General features: G+C 40.9%; 1 protein-coding gene across 3 annotated transcripts in view; it reads right to left on the bottom strand.

The window, feature by feature from the left end:
- Positions 1-21,918, bottom strand: part of ST8SIA1 (ST8 alpha-N-acetyl-neuraminide alpha-2,8-sialyltransferase 1) — a 171,871-nt gene that overhangs the window by 102,708 nt on the left and 47,245 nt on the right. For all 3 annotated transcript variants that reach the window (XR_009565436.1, XM_060305959.1, XM_030841304.2), the window contains exon 2: positions 11,224-11,368. Coding sequence is in view for 2 of the 3 variants with exons in the window: in XM_060305959.1 (XP_060161942.1) it covers positions 11,224-11,368 (145 nt within the window). In the remaining variant the exon portion in view is untranslated. The remainder of the gene's footprint in view (positions 1-11,223; positions 11,369-21,918) is intronic.

Genomic DNA, 21,918 nt, shown 5'->3' with positions numbered 1-21,918 from the left:
CGTGGGCTATAGTATCATTACCTGAGGCAGGAAACAGAGAAGAGAAGCCAGCTGGGGAGAGAGGGCATTTAATTTTGAACATGTGGAAGGTAAGGAACCTCTGGGACACTGAAGACAGTAGCCGGTGGGGGGAGAGAATGGGTCTGTCTTTACTCACCACTACCTCCCCAGAATTAGCACTGTCCCTAGTACACAGCACAAAGTGCTTAATAAATGCTTGATGAATGAATGGGTGAACTCATTTTATACAGAATCACCAAAATTTTAGGAAAGCATAGTTTCGCTGGCTGCAGGGCATATTTATTTTGGCGGCAAGTCCAACACATGTGAAAGGGAATTTCTGGTGCATCAGAGCCTTATTTTAAATTTTAACTCAACTCTGACTATATTTTATTGATTCTTGATTTGTACTAAATTTTACGGATCATATAGAAGTACTATATTTTTTAAATAACCAACAAGGACCTACTGTATAGCAAAAGGAACTATACTCAATGTTTTGTAATAAGGGAAAAGAATCTGAAAAAGAATATGTGTATGTATATATATGTATGTATGACTGAATCTCTGTGCTATATACCTGTAACTAACACGATACTGTAAATCAACTATACCTCAATTTAAAAAATCACATTTGAACAGGACCAATAGATACTTGTAAATAAACAAGTAAATACAAATAAAATTAGGATTAAAGCTTATTTTATAAAAACAAAAAGAAGTACTATATTTTTTCTTGAGTCCATACATATCACTGGCCTTTGGGTTTGAAGAAGTCCTCCAATAATCCCCATCTCATCTGGAAGCGCCTGCCAACTGTAGTACCTCAGTTCTTAATGACCTTGTGCGTTACAGTCAAAGTCTATGTCAGGCTTTAACAAGAAAAAGCAATTAGGAAATGTATACGTTTTATGGCTCCAAAATTAACAATACTTTGTGAATGTGCTATCATCTGAATAGTAGATAAGACCCAAAATGTATATAAAAGCAGAGTAGACCAAACCCTAGGGAGAGAAAAATTTAAGCAAAATAATCATATATTTATAAGGAGCTGCTAGCCCACGCTTTATTAACAGCAGACCACCTCAAGTAAAGACACTACTGAATGAATTTCATTTGCTATTGTCTTTTTCTCAGCACCCTTTTTTTTCTTAGTAAAGAGTTAGAAGGTCTGAGTCTTGGTAAACAGGAAAAATAAAATTCGGCAAGAAACATTTTATGAAAAATAGTTTTCAGAGTATAAAACGTTGGTTATCCTCAAAAAGCACTTCTGTTTCCATTATAGACAGCACACCCACACGCTATCCTGAATTTCTCCACCACACTTATCCCCTCACCTATCTTTCTGTCAAGCTGCTAACATATTGCCTTAATTAACAATTTGCCCAGATTCTCTCCTTCACTTAGCTTCTGCGTCCTCTGTCCTGTCAGCCTCCATAGAGGTGACACAGGAAAGGATAAGAACCTAGCATTTTTGTCTTAAAAATTCTTCTTTATCAGCCCTAATTCTCAGCCTGAACCCACATCGGGGCCACTGCAGATTCGGCCTGAGCCCTGGGAAATGTGGAGCAGCTCTGGCTTCAGGGGGATGATTTGGGGGAGTGGCCACCCAAAGCTGTGGGTATCACCATCAAGTTACACCTGCAGTCTTCTGACCCTGGCCTTCGGGTATGGCTCTGGTAACTTGGCTTCTGTCTTATTTTCAAAACACAGCCCCAGGTTGCCCTTCCAGATTCCTGGTGCCCAGCTCAGACTCAGTTCCAGAAAGGTGCTTCCGCCTTGTTCTCAAAAATGGTGCCTGATTTTGGCCCCCAGGCTGGAAACTTCCACCTTGTTCCCTTGAGTCCCTGCCTGGATTAAATGATCAGCTTTCCAAGCCTCTAGAAGGATGGAACCCTGCCTTCCTCTGGCCAGTACCTCCCCAAAGCTGCCAGTCGCCAAAACCCCCCGCCTAGTGGCTGGGAACCTGAAATCAATGACTGTTTAACCTGGCTCTCTGGGTATAGCTCCACCCTCCCCCAATCTTCATGCCTGAGCTTTGCACACTACTGGCACATCGGTTTTTTTTTTCTTTTTTTTAATTGAAGAAGTTGATTTACAGGGTTTTGTTACTTTCAGGTGTACAGCAAATGGATGCAGTTATACACATACATCTATATCTATTCTTTCTCAGATTCTTTTCATTATAGGTTATCATAATATATTAAATATAGTTCCCTATGTTATACAATAGGTCCTTGTTGTTTACCTATTTTATATATAGTAGTGTGTATACGTTAATCCGAAACTCCTAACTTATCCCTCCCTCCCCCCTTTCCCCTTTGGTAACCATAAGTTTGTTTTCTTTTCTTTTTAATTTATTTTATTGAAGTATAGTTGATTTACAATGTTGTGTTAATCTCTACTGTAGAGCAAAGTGATTCTGTTATACATTCTTTTTCATATTCTTTTCCATTATGGTTTATCACAGGTTATTGTGTATAGCTCCCTGTGCTATCCAGTAGGATCTTGTTGTTTATCTACCCTATATATAATAATAGTTTGCATCTTCTAATCCCAAACTCCCACTCCATCCCTCCCCCACTCCCCCCGCCTGTGACAGCCACAAGTCTGTTCTCTATGCCTGTGAGTCTGTTCCTGTTTCGTAGATAAGTTCATTTGTGTCATATTTCAGATTCCACATATAAGTGATCCCATATGGTAGTTATCTTTCTTTTACTCCTTATTATCTTCTGGTTACTGGAAACAGTTACCTAGGGTGAGAATCTTAATAACCCTTTCTGGCTACTAGCTGGACCACCTTTTACCCTCCGCAGCCAAATTAGCTTCCCTATTCTATCCCCACCCCAACCCTTCTTCACCCAGAAGTTCTGACCCTACAGATAAGAGGATATGTCAGGCCATGAGGGATGTCAAGAATATTGTGCCAGCTCCCATGGGGTCTAAAGGTTACAGGCCAATTAGCAGAAGAAGGAGAGTAAACTGATTTGAACAAATACAAACATTAAGAAAATGTTCTCTGTACTCATTTTGTATCTTTTTATTCCCTGACCAAACTAATTAAGCCAGAGAAAATTCAGTGTTGATATGATCTAAGTTAATCAAATGTATCTTTATGCAGTTAAGAGATCTCTAATAGACTTAAGGAGTACAAATGAGCATATCAAGAGCAGAGGCCTCCTGGTATGAAAACAAAAGCTCAAAACGAAGTCAAAATCAGATAGAAATGCCTTTCTACACTTGGACATTTGCCAGTAAGAAGGACCAAGATGAAGAAACCAACTGAAGAAAAATAAAGATATACCAGCTTTTTCTCCAGGAAAACACCCTGTGATGTGAACCAAATCTAAGAAGAAAATGTTCTGTGGAACATTAACACCTCCTGAAAAGAGTTATCACTCCCATCAGACCTACGGGATGAGATTTGACTCAGTGGTAATTGGTGTCATGCAACCTTTTCAGTTGTTCCCAGCAAGCTTTAAGCCTGAGCCATAATCAGTCTTTGTACTAAACTTTACACACTGTCACATATTTTAGAAAGGTCCACACCGTGGCGAGACACACCATTCCTTACAACTCATTTTCATTTTGTTCTCAACCACAGACAACCTGTGACAATTTTCTTTAGAGAAAGGTCTGAATTTGTAATTATTTCTAAGTTTGAAAGACAAAGGCGTCTTACAGCTTACTCTCAACTACTCCGTGGGGCAACTAACTTCTAACCATGTGCCTTCCTTTCCTCCGAGGATAACAGGTATTTGCAAGTCCTGTGATGACCCACTCTCCTCATCTGCTCAGCTACGGGACAATGAGAAGAACAGACGCTACTAATCCATTGTCAAGATACACAATCTTAATTCACTAGAAATTAATAATGTATCTTACATTGCACTTTCAGCGTATCATAATTATTATCCAACTATAATGATACAAATGTCCAATTGGCACAGCCTGAGGCATTCTCCATAACTAATTTATACTTCCCTAAATCCCAGACTCAACAGATTTATTTCTTCTCACCACTCACCAGCATGGAAAATTGATTTGACCACTTTTCTAGAGTTTTCTCCCCCATTGGTTCCCAAAATGCCTAAGAAATGCTTACATGCCATAAATGCTTAAGCAGATAAAAAAAAGTAACATTATTGTATGTTTGCACAGTGCATTCATTACAAAGCACTTTTACACCCCAATCTCATTTTAACTTGGTGTCTCATAATAACACTGAAATACAAACACCAGGTATTATTAGTCCCGAACTGAAAATTATAAATTCAGGCTGAGAATAGTTACATGATTTGCCTGGGATCACAAATGTCATCATAGAAAGCCAGGTCTAAAACCCAGAGCTGTAGACTCCATTCCCTACATATTTCTCTAACGTTGCCATTTAACCAAGGATGATAGGAGTAAATGCTCTGAATTATTTAATGGTAGTGGGATCATGTTCTGGATTTCTATAATATAGAACCAGTGTGCAAAGAATAATTTGCTTTCCTTTGAGAACCTGGATTTCTCTATCACGGACGCGATGCTGTGATTTATAAGGAACATTCAGATGACAAAAATATGTTTCCCAAATATATTTGGTCTTCACGCCCAGTTCCTGACTTACAGCTCGCAAAACCCTTGGAATTTCCTGAACAATAAGAGCAAAGGGAACATCTTTTATAACATTTGGTCTCTTGTCCTCAGTTCCTGAAAATCCTTCAGAGCCATAAAGGTGAAAATGGTGTCTTGTTATGGATAACAAGCCCCTTCACACCACATCTGGGTTGATGTTAAGTGACTTTTGGAAACCATCTAAGGATGGGGGCTCGTTGTCAGGGGAACCAATCATGAACAGAGGGTTGGAACTTTCAGTCCCACCCCCCTGATCTCCAGGGAGGGGAGAGGGGTTACAGGTTGAATCAAGCACCAATGGTCAAGGAGTTAATCCATCATGCTGACATAATGAAACCTCCATAAAACACCCAAAGGATGGGGTTCAGAGAGCTTCCAGGTTGGGGAAACAGGGCGCTTCCACTTGCCACGAAGCAGGGCCTCAAGGTCCAGGAGAACAGAAGCTCCTTTGTTGGGGACCTCGCCCTATGTGCCTCTTCATCAGGCTGTTGATCTGTATCCTTTAATATCCTTTGTAATAAATCAGTAATCTAGTGAGTAAACGGGTTTCCTGAGTTCTGTAAGCCATTCTAGCAAACTAATAGAACCCAAGAAGGAGGTCGTGGAAACCTCTGATTCGGTCAGAAGTACAGGTGACAACCCGGATTTGCGATTGGCATCCTGAGATGGGGGGAGTCACTGGAACTTCCCATTTGTAGCCGGGTGGTCAAAAGTACAAGTAATAACCTGGGCTCATGAGTGATGTCTGAAGTGGAGCGTGGTCTTGTGGGACTGAGTTCTTTACCTGTGGAATCTGATGCTAACTCCGGGTAGGTAGTGTCAGAATTGAGTTGAATTGTAAGACTCCCAGCTGGTGTGTGAGAAGTGCTTGGTGGTATGGGAAAGTCTCCACATAGTCTCCACACACACACACATTGGATTTGGGTCCAGAACCCATTTAACAGAAACCAAAATAGAAACCAGTTGGAACTGGTCTTATTTCTCCTTCCAAAGTGGGCCACTAGGGCACTCAAAGTCAAAGGGCAACTACAGTGCTGTATAGGATCCTAGAGCCTGCATATCTGTACTCTACTTTTTTCCCTCTCAGATAGCTACGAAAGAATTTCTCCATTTCCTCTAAGAGTATTTATATAAGGGAAGCAAAAACCTTAAAATGGTTTCAAGGTGATTGCGTGATAAAAATTAACAATGAATCCACCAGAACCCATGACTTTTTTTTTTTTTTTTTTTTTTTTGTGGTATGCGGGCCTCTCACTGTTGTGGCCTCTCCCATTGAGGAGCACAGGCTCCGGACGCGCAGGCTCAGCGGCCATGGCTCACGGGCCCAGCCGCTCCGTGGCATGTGGGATCTTCCCAGACCGGGGTACGAACCCATGTCCCCTGCATCGGCAGGCGGACTCTCAACCACTGCGCCACCAGGGAAGCCCCAGAACCCATGACTTTTTAAGAAAAAAATAGAAACAAGATAATAAACAATAACACTTTGGGGGACTTCCCTTGTGGCACAGTGGTTAAGAATCCTCCTGCCATTGCAGGGGACACAGGTTCAAGCTCTGGTCCGGGAAGATCCCACATGCCACAGAGCAACTAAGCCCGTGCGCCACAACTATTGAGCCCAAGTGCCACAACTACTGAAGCCCACACACTTAGAGCCCGTGTTCCACAAGAGAAGCTACCACAATGAGAAGCCCACATACCGCAACGAAGAGTAGCTCTCAGTCGCCACAACTAGAGAAAGCCCGCATGCAGCAACAAAGACCCAACGCAGTCAAAAATTAATTAATTAATTTAAAATAATAATAATAATACTTTGGAAATCAGACAGGCCACGTTTTACATGCCAGCCCTCCACTTGCGAGCTCTAGAGCCTTGAATAAGATATTTAACCCTCTTCAGTCTCAGTTTCACCCATGAAATGAAGACCAGAGTAACAACCACACAGAGTTGCTATAAGGACAGAGTGAGATAACCTGTGAAGAAACTAAGGCAGGCAGTTGTCCAGGTCAGCACATGGAGTGCATTTGCCTTACAGCTGAAATACTGAAATTTCCCAGCCTCTCTTGAAGCTAGACACAGCCATGAGATTCAGTCCTGGCCACTGACATATCAGCAGGTGTCTGTCCAGATTTCCTCTTCTGTTTCCTCTCTGTCCTACTGGGATCCTGGATCAAAACTAGAAGGTTCCTTGGCCACCAGCTAAAGACGTTCAAGCAGGAGCCTGGGAACTTGATGGCGCTGTGTAGCCACCATCTAGCTCTAAGCTACTCACCTCCTAATTCCTAACTATTGCTTGAGATAAACAAATACCTGTTTGGTTAAGCTCCTGTGTCAGGTCTCGGCCAAACACAAGTCTGACAACATGAACCAACACAGGCTTGGCAAAGATCTATGCCCACCAAACAGTCCCCTCAGTTTCCTTCTAGTTGAAAAGGTATATGTTTGGAAAATGATTACAATCATATTGTTAAGTAAAAAAGCAAGCTACCAAATGATGTAGATTACATAGTAGAATCTAAATTTCGTTAGGAGAAAAAAACTGCTCTGAGACTCGGGAATACCCAGGAGCTCAGAGGATTCTATTAAGCACATGACTGTGAAAAAAAAATGTGTATTTTCATTCTAACAAAGTCATTTTGACAAAACTACTTCAAAATATCCTGCTGGGTTTCCCCTGGGCCAAGGGCATTGTGGGTCCACGCCAAGTGGAAGATGTCAGGGAGTTTATGGCGACCAGAGCAGCTGGAAATGTCTGTCTGTGGTGCATTAATGATATTTTGTGATTCTTTACATATGGCCTTGGGTAGATATTTTGAGGAAAAATGACTCGTCTAGTTTGTGATGTATTTCACGTGACTATCCAGCACAATGTAAGAGAATGGTGGGCCGCCCATATATTTATTACACCAAAGAAAATATTTATTAAATTATATCAACACAGTTGTGGTTTCTAACATTCCTGCTACTCCCTCACTCATTGCCAAGGAAATTTATGCTCTTTCTGGGTAAAAATATGTCTTAAGCCAAAATAGCATTTATTCGGTATTATATACAAATGTGGGACCATGTAGGCTTCCAAGGGAGAGGCAGAGCAGGAAAGAGCTGATCCCAGCCTAGGGGATGGAGGTATCCTCAAGTATTCTCAAAGTGGGAACACCTACCATCACACTGCCCCCTCCAAACACACACACACATGCACTGCATATTCTAGAAAACCTCCATGAGGATTCAAATTCGGCCCTTCATGCCTAGTAATATTCAACAAATATTTCACCAAAATACATTTATAGAGCCATTTGAAAACAGCTGCATCAAACTGTCCTGCTTGGTCTCCTATAGTTCAAGCCAGGGCACAGCAGTGGTCCAGCCCAGGTGGGACATACATAGGCAGGGAGAGCAGCTGGAAATGAGCATCTATATTAAGTGTGAAGCACTGCATGAGGCACAAAAATGAGTTTCCTCAAAAGCTCACAAGATGGTATTGAGATCAGCAGATACAGACTTTTAGAAAACTGTGATAGGTGGTTAGGCAAATAACTGCATAGGAGGCAGAACTGAATAAATTTGCCATGGGAAGTCATAGGAGGTCCAAATAAGAAGCAACTGACTGTAATTACAAAGTATACAGCAACTCACTAGGGCCCTTGTGGACCCTCCAGCCTTGATTCAGGACCTGTTAACTTTCCACATCACACAGAGAATCTTGGATTGCATCTTGGCAACAACAACAAAAGCAGTGATTAAAATAGGCAAAGGAGTAATACCAATAATAATGACAGCTGACATATATGGAGCATTTAGGGGAGAAGTGTAATATATAATTAAACTAAATACATTAAAATATATAATTAAAAGTGTGATATAAAGTTATACATCTGAGTTAGCAAAGGAGTGATTTAGCATTATCTTGCTGAAACAGGGAGTGGAGGGATGCTTTGTTCAACTGACAACACAGAGCCCAGCTCACTCACCTGCATTTCTGCCCAATCAACACACACCACTTTCTTCCCACAGGGAGCATGAATGAAGCCTAACAATTAACTGACAACTTAGCTTCCTGATAACAAGCTAGAAATCTTTCACTGAGAAATAAGAGGGCCCGGGTATAGACACCCTTTGATGCAAACTGATTCTCCAGGATTTCTATAAATTAGTTAGTCATTTCAGAATCTCTTCAGAAGAATACACAGGTAACCTTTTTTCAAGTCTACCCATTGAACTGGTTCAGCCCTTTGTAATGACTGTGCACACACAGAGTGATGTGATGACTTTCACTTTCTAAGAAAAAAGCATTTTTCCTTTATTATTCAGGGATGGTTCCTTGGTCTTGCAGCTGGTACACAGAGACACAAAATTCATGTGCACACACTTGAAAAAGAAAATGTTTCCTGCTGTCTTACTGCTGCAACTTACCGGATAAGATGGGAAGTTAGTTTGTATTTCTTTAATCATTTCTTCTCTTCAAACCTATTTTCTAGCACAAAGTCAGTTAGTATGATTGAAAGTCCTCATCTATAAAATCCTATTTTGGGTTTCTTTAAAATCTTTTCTATTTGATGAGCTGTTAAAGGAGATTGCTTCCTTATCTCTTCTTCATTTCATAGCAAGTTGATATCAGTATTTGTACAAAGAAGATGCTGTGAATGGGCTTACTCAACCTCAATTCCACCCTTTTTCTAGCTTCCTGCTAAAGCTGGATTGCTTTAAAAACTGCCCCTCCTGGACTTCTTTGCAACTAGTGTTCTGGATGTAAATTAACCTTACCCACTAGATGCACTTGAGGGAGGTTTGGAGGGAGGAGGTGAGTTGAAACCCATCTTCCTGGCCCTGTTTCTGCCAATGGCAGTGGCCACGGTGGTTTTCTAATCCCTAAACCACAGTTATGGCAGTAAAGTTCTTGGGCTAAGTAATTCCAGGAGCCACCTCTTGACTCCAACTCCTCTATTCGCCTAACGATTTTTTAAGTGCCTAATGCCCAACATGAAATATCCTTCTGCTAAAAACACCTAGGAAGGGCTTCCCTGGTGGCACAGTGGTTGAGAGTCCGCCTGCCAATGCAGGGGACACGGGTTCGTGCCCCGGTCCAGGAGGATCCCACATGCTGCGGAGCGGCTGGGCCCGTGAGCCATGGCCGCTGAGCCTGCACATCCGGAGCCTGTGCTCTGTAACGGGAGAGGCCACAACAGTGAGAAGCCCGCGTACCGAAGAAAAAAAAAAAAAAAAAAAAAACGCCTAGGAAGATTTCTGACTAATGCAATTATATTCTTCATTCCTCAGTCTAAAGATGCAGTATATGAACCAGGACAACATTAATCAACCTAAAACATTTACATAAGGCTGTGTAGTTTGCAGCATACCTGGACATGCGTTATATGACATGTCCTTGACCTCAACTCTGTGAGTGGACAGGTACTGCTCTCGCCACTGCACAAATGAGAAAGCTGAACCTCAGAAGAGTTGGGTGACTTAGCAAGGCATTTAGTTAGGAAGAGATGGAGACAAAATTCAATTCTACATTTTATGACTGTAAATCATTTGCTTTGACATAAGGAAGGCTCCCAAGGGCAAATGAAGAAGAGAGAAAAAGCACAAGGATGCTGGCCATGAATTAAACCTTCTATTTCCTATTTTAAAATAAAGTTTTTCAACTGTATCATTATACATACTCTAAAACCGTTAAATTGGATGAAAACACCTAAGAATGAACTAGCAAATGGGAGCTATTTCATAGAGCACGTGACTTTGGATCTGGTACTGCCTGTGCCTCAAACTTTATAAGATGCCTCCTCTGTAGAATCTTTGCTATTAATACAGATATATGTTTTCCACCTCTGACCATGAATTCTCTTTCTGCACAATCATCTGGCCAAACCAAGAGTAGCGTGAAGACTTGGGGAAGCCGACATTCATTTCTCAATTTCCCCCTAACGGCAATTTCACCTAAGATCCACTTCCCATCTCCAACTACGGCTCCCTAGAAATAAAGACTTCCTTTTTCCCTCCACTAGCTACATAGATATATTTTAGCAAAACATTTGATTTCAATGCTTAGGAAACCACAAAGAAAAACATTAAGGAAGCAAAGCTTGATTCAGACCACTTCAAAAAGTGGTCAAATACTTTCTCTCCATCTCCACCACTCCTACACTTCATAGCAGTAATCTAACCACAGGGTTAAGATTCACAAACTCTAAGAAGCAACTTCTGACCATATGGTCCCCACTCCCTGAGTGTCAGCCCTAAGAAAACATTCCAGTGTTGCAAATCTTCAAGATCATACCAGAGCCAACCTCAAAGCACTGGAATTCCACAATTCCCTGATCTTGCTTCCTTCTCTGCTTGCTTTCTTCAGTCTCATATGACTCCAATCAGAAGGGCTAGGAAATCTGTTACTCTGTAATACCCTACTGCTGCCCCTGCATCACAACATTATTTGATTTCTTCACGAAAAAATGACAGTATAAAGGGAAGCATTTCTAATTCAGAAAAGTAAGAAGATGAAAAGAAGTAGATCTGATTAGTTAGGCAAAATCAATTATCCCTTTCCTATGATATCAAGACATAGAAGAGACTATATTGAAAGGCAACAAACTCTGTACTAACCTGGGGGAAGAGAGAATAAGTTGAATTGTCAATGGTGAATGAGTATAAAAACTCCCCATCGTACCACATGCTCTTCCCCATGGGGGAATTCATTTTAGTCATAGCAAAGAGATGGGCGGGGTCACAGCAGTCTTCCATCTGTTTCCTAGGAGAGAAAACAGAGAGAGAAAAGAACAGCAGGTTAAGTGAGCAGCAGACTCATTCACTTGTCATTCCCACAGAGATGTGCAGCCTTACTTCAGTGCCAGCTCACAAAAGCATCTGTGTCTCCAGGGTGATTAGACTACTATTAATTCATTCTTTCAGCCATCAGAATGCATGACTGGAATATTTCATAATTTTTAAAAAGTTAAAAAAAAATACATCAGCTGGTAGGACTGTAAATTGGTTCAGGCACTATGGAAAACAGTATGGAGACCCCTCAAAAAATTAAGACGAGAACCACCATGTGACCCAGCTATTCCACTTCTGGGTATTTATCACAAGAACACAAAAACACTCATTGGAAAAGGTATATGCACCCCCATGTTCACGGCAGCATTACAGTTGTCCCTGGGTATCTGCAGGGAATTGGTTCCAGGACCTGCCTCAGATACCAAAATCCACAGATGCGCAAGTCCCGTAATCGACCCTCTGCATCTGAAGTTCTGCCTCCATGGATTCAACCAACCTCAGATTGTGCAGTACTGTATGTATTTATTGAAAAAGTCCATGTATAAGTGAACCTGTGCAGTTCAAGCCCATGTTGTTCAAAGGTCAACTGTATTTACACTAGCCAAGATAGAAAATCAACCTAAGTGTCCATTTATGAATGAATGGTAAAGAAGATGTGGTATATATACACCACGGAATACTACTCAGGCATGAAAAAGAATGAAATCCTGCCATTTTTGACAACGTGGATGACCCTTGAAGGTATTATGCTAAGTGACATAAATCAGATGAGAAAGACTGTCTGATTTCACTCATATGCAGAATCTAAGAAAACAAAACAAAACAAAACAAAAACAAACTCATAGTTGCAGAGACCAGATGAGTGGTTACCAGAAGGGAAGGAGGTTGGGGGGTGGGAGAAATTGGGTGAAGGGGTCAACTGTCTGCTGATGGATGGTAACTAGACACATGGTGGTGATCAATTTGTAGTGTATGCAGATGTTAAATTATAATGCTGTACTCCTGAAACTGATATAACTAAACAAAAAGAAAGAAAAACATCAGCTCTCACATGCAGTTGAAATATGTCCAAAGACAAAAATAATCATTATAATTACAGATTGATGGATTTAAACGTCCAGGAGCAGAAAAGGCTTGGGTGGCTAACGCATCTTCATGGTGATTTAACAATCAGATGGTTACATTTGGGGACCACGGACTTTACGTGACCTGTACGGAGTAGGGAATACACAGAGGAGCCCCAAAGAGGGTGCACGTCCCCCCAAACTGAGGGCACGATCAAAGAACCACCCCTGGGAAATCCTTTTAAATAGAAACGGAATGAGAGGAAGGATGTGATTTCAGGCACCGGTGAAGCAACCTGCCTTTCAACTGGTAAATTGCGGGCCTTTCCGGTTCTCGTTTTGTCTGATCTCTCAGAAGTGTGGGACACAGCTGAGCACCGGGACTTGGCGAAGGTCTCCTCACTCTCTTTGTGTCTGAAACACCAGGGTCTCCTGGGTCTCCTCCCCTTGTCCTGGGCTGGCTCGCTGGCACTCCTCTGCTTGCCCCTCACATGGTGGCCATGTTACTATGCTATAGGCTAAGCTTCACATTCTCCTCGAATTCAAAGCCTGTCAGAAACCAATTCCATTTCCTCACTGAGCCTTCAGGAGTAAAAGAACTCATTGCCCAGTCCCACGTCTAGAAGGACCAATAAGACAAATGGCTGACATACACCACTTCTGAATGGTGCCCCTAAATAGACCTGTTGCTCAGATATCTTTGGCCACGAGTGGTACCCAAGCTTAGATCTGACGGGATGAGGAACTAGAGTACAGTCATCCCTGTCTCCTCGAGGTTGGTTCCAGGACCCCCCCCCATACCAAACCCTATAGATGCTCAGTCCCTTATATAAAATGGCACAGTGTTTGCAGACAACCTACACAATTTCTCCCGTGTACCTTAAATCATCTCTAGATTACTTTTTAGTGCACTACCTAATGCAGTGTGTTATGTAAATAGCTATAACTACAATGCAAATGCCATGTCAATAGTGGCCAGTGTGAGGCAAATTCAAGTTTTGCTTTTTAGAACTTTCTGGAAGTTTTCATTTTTCCAAATACTTTCCATCTACCCATTGGTTGAATCCTCAGAGGCAGAATCTGAGGATGAGGATTTGGGGGCAACTGTACTTGGGTTCAACTATTGGCTCTGCCACTTACTGTCTCCATAACCCAGGAATGTTACTGGGCTTCAGAAACGGCCTCAGAGACTGTTCTTGAGAACTCCCTGAGAATGCACAGGTGACGCATGTAGTACAAGTCTGACCTCATTGCAGAGATGAATAAATCGGGTCAGTGCCGGGAACTCTTCCCAACACCTGGTGCTTTCTCTGGTACCTTCTGGCTGGCTTCCCCTTCACAAAAGTTTCAGCAGAAAGGACAGGGGAGAGGGGCTCGGGAAAATGGCCTTCATCTTTCAAAGTTGCTAGAATGTGTGTCCCTCTTGCTTCTACGTCATCATTCCATCAGCTGCTCTTTCCTTGCCTCCTCCATCTTTGGTAATTTTTATTGTGTTTCATTACCCAAAAGGCAGCCTGAACAGAGGCAGGAAAGTTTTATAGTGAATTGCCTACATCTTCTCAAAAAACCATCCTAGGTACTATAGTCAGTCAACATAGAACTAGACATGGCTTAAGACTGTCTTTAAAAACGAGGAGAATTATCTTAAGCATGACTCTCAACTTTTGGGGGTGAGTAAATTTTTGAGCCCCTATTCCATTTCTGGTGATATCTTACCACTTTTAGTCCTTACAGTAACCCTAAGAGATAATTAAGGGAATTATTATCATTATTATTCCTAATTCACATCTGAGGAAATGTATTAGGGCCATCACGGGACATGCTTTTTCCTCTCTGCATGCTGCCTGTTCAGGACCATTTTGACTCACCCTTACCTTTCTCTTTCCTGAAGGAATGCTTTCCAAACACCAGCCAAACACCTGCAACACACCAGGTGCCTTCCTAGATCTTTTCCCACTTAATTCTCACAGTGAGTGACCTTGGAGCTACACAGCTTTAGGATTCTTTTTTTCAGTAATTTAACTTGGGGCACGTCACTAGTGAGGTGGTAGGGCATGATTTTGCTCCCAGGTCTTTTTACTTCATATCTGGTACTTACTTCCAGCCGGACCACAGCTCTCACTTCCAAACCAAACTAAACTTGCTATTGAGCACAAAGTGCTACAGGAAATTCAGAAGAAAAATTTGTCCCAGCCATATAATGACACCCCATTTAATCTTTATTAAGCTAGCAGCTTACATATCACTTTGCACTGGCTTCCTCTATTCATCCCCCAAAAAACTAAGATAGAGCTGATTACATTACCTTAAACTTACAGACAATGGAACTGAAGCTCAGAGCAAGAGACCTGTTCAAGTCAAGTTCATGAGGTTCCTGCACTGTTGGTGGGAATGTAAACTGATTACAGCCTCTATGTAGAACAATATGGAGGTTCCTTAAAAAACTAAAAATAGAATTACCATATGATCCAGCAATCCCACTACTGGGCATATACCCTGAGAAAACCATAATTCAAAAAGAGTCATGTACCACAATGTTCATTGCAGCACTGTTTACAATAGCCAGGACATGGAAGCAACCTAAATGTCCATCAACAGATGAATGGATAAACAAGGTGTGGCACATATATACAATGGAATATTACTCAGCCATAAAAAGGAACGAAATTGAGTTATTTGTAGTGAGGTGGATGGACCTAGAGTCTGTCATACAGAGGGAAGTAAGTCAGAAAGAGAAAAACAAATACCATATGCTAACGCATATATATGGAATCTATAAAAAAAACAGTACTGATGAACCTAGTGGCAGGGCAGGAATAAAGATGCAGACGTAGAGAACAGACTTGAGGACAGAGCGGGAAGGGGAAGCTGGGACGAAGTGAGAGAGTAGCATTGACATATATACACTACCAAATGTAAAATAGATAGCTAGTGGGAAGCAGCCGCATAGCACAGGGAGATCAACTCGATGCTTTGTGATGACCTAGAGGGATGGGATGGGGGGTGGGGAGGGAGGCTCAAGAGGAAGGGGATATGGGGATATACGTATACATAGAGCTGATTCACTTTGTTGTACAGGAGAAACTAATACAACATTGTAAAGCAATTATACTGCAATAAAGATGTGGGGGAAAAAAGTTCATGAGGTTAATAAATGTTTGCTTAATTATTGATTAAATGTGTGTTAGATGGACTCAAATTCACATGTTTTCCCTCAGCTTCATCATGCTCAGGGCAATCATACCCTGAGTGGGAAAACCAAATACTCGACAGAAAATAGAAAGTGTCACATGTGTACAAAGACTTTTAAAAATCTAAGAGTTACAGCAAATTCAAAATAATCATAGCACCATTTGCAATATGGGAGTGCTTTTCTTAGAAACTTTTGGACTTTTCCCTCCATCCAGAGTGCCTTCCCATCTCCTTTCTGCCATGCGCATGTCTGGAGGGTGGCTGAAAAGGGACCACAACATAGAAGTATGTTCACCCCCCATGCCTGAGAAGGGCCCACACGAGCTCACCAGCTGTATGGGCTACAACCACAGAAGCAAAAGCAGTAGTGGAAATAGCACTCCCAGCAGTAGAAGTGGTAATCATGGTAGTAGCAGTAGCAATGGTTTTTACAGAGTGCTTGCCTAACACTGTGCTAGGTTTGGGAGATATAAAATTGAATTTCACCTCCATCCAACCTGCAGGTGACCCTGGAGAGAAGACACATACCAGCTTTTAGAATGTTTAGAAAATTTGGTTCCCACCCCCTTTCTCATGCTTTGCATTAATGCTGCCCATTATTTGTGGCAGGCAATAAAATCACAGAGTTAAAAAAGTAAACCCATTTTTAAATTCAAGTTTAAATCTGCAGATTATTATGTTTCCGTTAAATGTGAGTTGAGTATTGGAGTTAAAATGTAAATGCTTTTTATTATGTGAATTCAAGCTTCAGCAGAGCTCCTGCTAAATGATGCTATAATTGCATCATGAAGGTAAGTATTAGGGAAGCCTGGGAGCCACTTGCTAAAAACTCACTCAGGTTCTCATCCCCTCCCAGTGAAAGCCATGCATATCAACTAAGCCAAGAAGACCTCACTGGCTTATTGTGCCAGGAAGACTGAGGTTCCGGTGAAACGAAACAGACAAATAAGGGTGGAAACCCAACCACTCAGTTAATAATGCCCAGTATCAGCATGAACCTTGCTGAAACTCTCTTGGATGCCATGTTCATCACTTTGGTCACCAGACATGAAGGAGGTTGGGAGGCTGTCACTCCAATGACTGACACTATCGTGCCCCTTCTGAGGAAGAACTGAATTTGAGAAAGCAGAGGTGAAGGAGAGTTTCACTTTGGTCTCAGTATTTGGCCAAACTCTGCTGTCACACTCCAGCTTCAGACTCAGCTAAACATCCAACTCAATGCCATTTCTGGCCTCCTTGTACACGTATGTGACAAACGCTTGTGTGATCATTTCCTTCACCATCGTATCTAAATAGGGTGTTGATGTTAGGAACATAAACAGGGAATGTCACTAGAGTTTGCTGTTTACAACTGAATGTGTAATTTAAAATTCGGATAAGCAGCCTAGAAGTAGATGGAGTGAAAAATCTCCTTATATGCTTTCTATGTTGAATTTCTATCCATCAGGTGAAATATAAATGTATCTTTAATACTTCAAAAGGAAAATGTTGCAATAATAAACTTATTGTGAAAGTTATTAATTTTATGTATAAAAATTATGAAGGATCTTCAACTACAGAGGAGAATAAATTGTCAGTTAAAGGAAATATTAAGTGTGCTTAGCATAAAACCTTAGGAAAAATACTGCGTCATTTTTTTACCAACAAATATATATAAAATTTTAAGCAATAATATAAGGAAGAATAACAGAGTTGAGATTACATGAAAATTCTAATCTTTGTAGAATTAGTTGATATACTAGCATTAAAAATATTAAACACGGGGCTTCCCTGGTGGCGCAGTGGTTGAGAGTCCGCCTGCCGATGCAGGGGACACGGGTTCGTGCCCCGGTCCGGGAGAATCCCACATGTGGAGCGGCTGGGCCGCTGAGCCTGCGCGTCCGGAGCCTGCGCGTCCGGAGCCTGTGCTCCGCAATGGGAGAGGCCACAACAGTGAGAGGCCCGCATAACGCAAAAAAAAAAAAAAAAAAAAAAAAAAAAAATTAAACACATAACCCTAAGAACTTTATTTAATTTTCAGTTATTTAATTCCATTTACACAATGAGTTGCTCAGGGGAAAAAAAAAGTCCTAGTTGGGAACTCTTCATATGTGGGATTAATAGTTAAACACCAAATCTGCCCCTAAAAATTTCATGAGAATAAAAAACCCTATAAACAACACCATGAAAAATCATCATGACCCAGTCATAATAGAAAGTTCCTCATATCCTTAACTGCTTTATTCTTCTTAATAGCACTTATGCTATTTATATACTATACGTTTTATCTATACTTTTATTGTCTGTCTCCCCAAGTCCCAGAATTTAAACTCCATGAGGGCAAAGACCTTTGTCTTCTGTTCACTGCTCTGTCCCCATCCCCTTAAATGGTGGCTAAGACACTGAATTGGTGCTTAATAAATGTTGATCAACTGGATGAACAAATTACAAGTTGGAAGAAAAGAAGAACATGTTACAGAACCTCAACGCACATTTTGTCCTCACTCATCAAAATTCAAATTGAAGAAGTAAATTCCTTACACTTGCAGTCTATGGACACCAACAGACAAAAGACTCTTGTCAAAATAACTGCTATAGGTGGGTAAACATTTTCAGTAGTAGCAGATCCAGGATTTTGAAGATCTGCTGAGTGGTGAATCCCAAGTTCCTTACACTGTGCACTAAACACTAGTGTGATTAAAGCGAGCCTCCCTTTTGGATCGCAGGCCTGCAGCACAGGCACCACAGGAGCGGTCCATCAGCGGATGGCACTGATAAATTCTGTTTCCTTCACCAGTGCCAAACTTTCAAAGTTTAACTTATAAAATTTTAGACAAGTTTTCAGATTTCATCTTGCCTCCAAAAAATTCTTTCTAGCCTAGCGATGCCTGACTTCAGTCAAGTACCGATTTTAACATTTGACTTTTGGCCAAAATGAGTATCTAACGCGTTTCCTCCAGACAGTTCAATCGATAGCTCTTGTCGTAAACCGTCCTGAGTTAAGTTCCTAAAATTCCTGTTAGACTAGTATATGTCAACTCCTTGGTTAATGTAACTCCAGATTCACTGTTGAAAACATGCCCACATACCACATCAGAGGATAATATATATAAAGTCCTTAGCACATTGTATGGTTTCAATAAGTATTCATTTCATTCTCCTTCATATTCAGGCACCATTCGATTCTGCTTGCCTCCCACCATCCTAGGTTATGACTGTTGCCCAGATACAACTATTAATAGTTACCTCGCCCCTTCCATTCCCAAACATGTCCCTATTTGGATGATAAATTATACGTTCACTCCATTAAGAGTAGAAGATAAACAGAGGGCTCTTCTTTAAGTGAAGAATCTGGTGAGAAATTCCTTATTCTAAATATGGAAATGGCAGATTTCACAGAGATTATGGCAGGTAGGGTTTGTACCATCCTGAAGTTGGTTTTCACCCTAACTTAAAGGAATCTTTGTCTTAAATCACCCATTTTGAAGCAAGTATCAAAGTCAGGAGTCACAGTTGACTGAGGGCCCAGGATCTAGAACAAGCACTAGCAGAAGCTGCTCTGAAGTGAATGAACAGCAGGGCCCTGCCTGTAGGAGACTTGGGAGCAGGTGGTGACAATACCATCTCTGTGGCAAAGGCCACACCTTCTGTCCACAGTATTGTCCCCTCAATGGCTTACATCCCTGACCTAAGAGATTCAAAATACACACTCGATACAGGGTAGAGATTTGTATTCACCTTATTTCTCTGTAAAACTCCCTTGAATGGTATGGAGGCGAATTAGCTTCATGAGATTATCACTTAAAATAATGTTTTCTACAGATATAATAAAAAAGGCTTTTCAAAGATTAATCTCTGGATCATTTGCCAGGACTACAGAAACAGAGAAAAACAACTTTTGCATACTACTTAAGACAGCAAGTAATTTTTTATTTAGTGGCATTTTATTCTTCACATTTGAAATGACTGTATTATAAGGAAAAAGTATTCCAAAGAGAGGTCGATATGTGCCCCGTGTAATTTGCATTTCTCTACCACAGGCAGAGCAGACTTACAGGAGAAGCTTTTGGAAAACAAGTATTTCAAAGATGATCTGGTTTTCCCTAATACATATTTGTTTTGTAGTGTACTTAACAAGTACACTTGATTATTTGAATTGAAGAGCGTAAATTTTTCCAGGAAGGATTTCAATAAGCACTTACCTGCAGTCTTCCTCCTTATGCTTATCTGTCTATACAACTAGAAAAGCTCTAGTGTTATCCTTTGAGAATCACCGGTTTGCTTTTTTGGTAACTGAAACTGACTGGGCTCCTTTGAACAGTGCTCATTATTTGATTCACTCAATAAATATTTATTGAGAACTTTCTATGTGCCCAGTGTTGTTCCAGGCACTAGGGACAGAATGGGGGCCAGGAGAAGGAGAGCCTGGAATACTTTGCCCTCTTAAATTCTAATGGAGAAGACAGACAAAAGATGAAGTATGTGAGTAAGGGGTGGTGGTGTAATTTTCAACAGGAGGCTGGGTAAGTCCTCACGGGGTAGGTGACGTTTGAAGTTTACTCAGAAGGAGGTAAGGAAGTAAGCAATATAGATATCCAGGCTATCCCAGAGAAAAGCATTCAGGGAGAACAAACAAGTACAAAAGCCTTAAGGCAGGAGTGACGCTGGTATGTTCAAAGAACATGGAGAAAACCAGCGAAGCTAGAGTAAGGAGAGTGTGGCATGGTGCGGGGAAGGCGGGTCGCAGGGAGAGGGTCATGCAGGGCTGAGCACATGTGGTTTTTACTCCAGTAAAAAGAGTAGAATCTGCCCTCACCATCAAACTTCTTGTGGCATCATCCATAGACCCTCAAGGATAAATCCAACTCCAAAATCACACAAAGACATTTGGATTTTCCTGAAATTGTAATGGAGGGGGTTGGGTCACCACACCACAAAAACTTCTTAAAGTCTCCCAGTGAATATCTGTCTTTTCCCTGGATACAATTCTATCATTTCCTCTAACCATCCCCAAAGCCAGCCTTTTCTCCATCACCTCTCTCTCTTATCCAGAGAAACTTCACTTGATTAAGCCCTCTAATTTTGACTCCCTTTCTAATTATTTAACATCAAACTTAGGTATGAAAAGACCTATTATACATACTCTTTTTGGATTTTTTTCCCCTCTTTTGAAGAATGGAAGGATTTGAAAGACAAAGAAAATTTTCCTGTTGTATATGTTTAATTTTATGAATAAAGATATTTCTCTCTTGGTCTCTTACCAGGATCATGACAAAACAGCTAAATGGATATATACCAAATTTGGATAATATATTTTTAGTGGTATGAAACTTAAAAACATGGGTTTGGAGGAATGCAACAAATTCACTTTTGGAGGCTTGGGTAGAAGCATAGGGAAGGGGCAAGTGCATCCCCTCAGAGAAATAAGTGGGCAGTCATCCATGAGAACATGAGGTTTTGAAAATGAGGTCTAGATCAGAAGCACCAGTACCCACGTAAACCACCACACCCAGTATACTGAGCTTTAAACTTCTGCCCAAGTGGCAGATGCCAAATCTGCCACTCAAATCACGAGTTACACTGATTTACAATTGAGCTGTTTCTCCAACGCACAAGTTTACACGGTAAAGGGGGATGCAGCAGGGATTTCTTTATGTAATCATGGTTAATGATGTTCCTGAATAGCACTAAGAGAAATTATGTTTTAAATATGGGAACTCTATTCAGCTGAACCACACATTAGACCAGATGAACTTAACAGATATACATAGAACATTCCATCCAAAAGCAGCAGAATAAACATCGCTTTCAAGTGAAAATGGAACATTCTCCAGGATAGATCACATGCTATGCCACATAACAAGTCTTAGTAAATTTAAGAAGATTGGGATTACATCATGTATCTTTCCCAACAACTATGAAACTAGAAATCAACTACAAGAAAAACACTGCAAAAAACACAAACAGTTGGAGGCTAAACAATATACTATTAAACAAGCAATTGGTCACTGAAAAAATCAAAGAGGAAATAAAAAAGTGCCTGGAGACAAATGAAAACAAAAAAACAATGATTTTCAAAATCTATGGGACACAGAAAAAGCAGTTTTAAGAGGAAGTTTATAGCAATAAAGCCTACGTGAGGAAATCAGAAAAATCTCAAGTAAACAACTTAATCTTACACCTAAGGGAACAAGAAAAAGAAGAATAAACAAAATGCAAAGTTAGTGGAAGGAAATAAGTCATAAAGATCACAGCAGAAATAAATGAACTGGGGACTAAAAAATAA

Source organism: Globicephala melas, chromosome 10 (genome assembly GCF_963455315.2).
Source record: "Globicephala melas chromosome 10, mGloMel1.2, whole genome shotgun sequence".
NCBI classification, from domain to species: domain Eukaryota; kingdom Metazoa; phylum Chordata; class Mammalia; order Artiodactyla; family Delphinidae; genus Globicephala; species Globicephala melas.
This window is presented reverse-complemented; position numbering and strand designations above follow the sequence as displayed.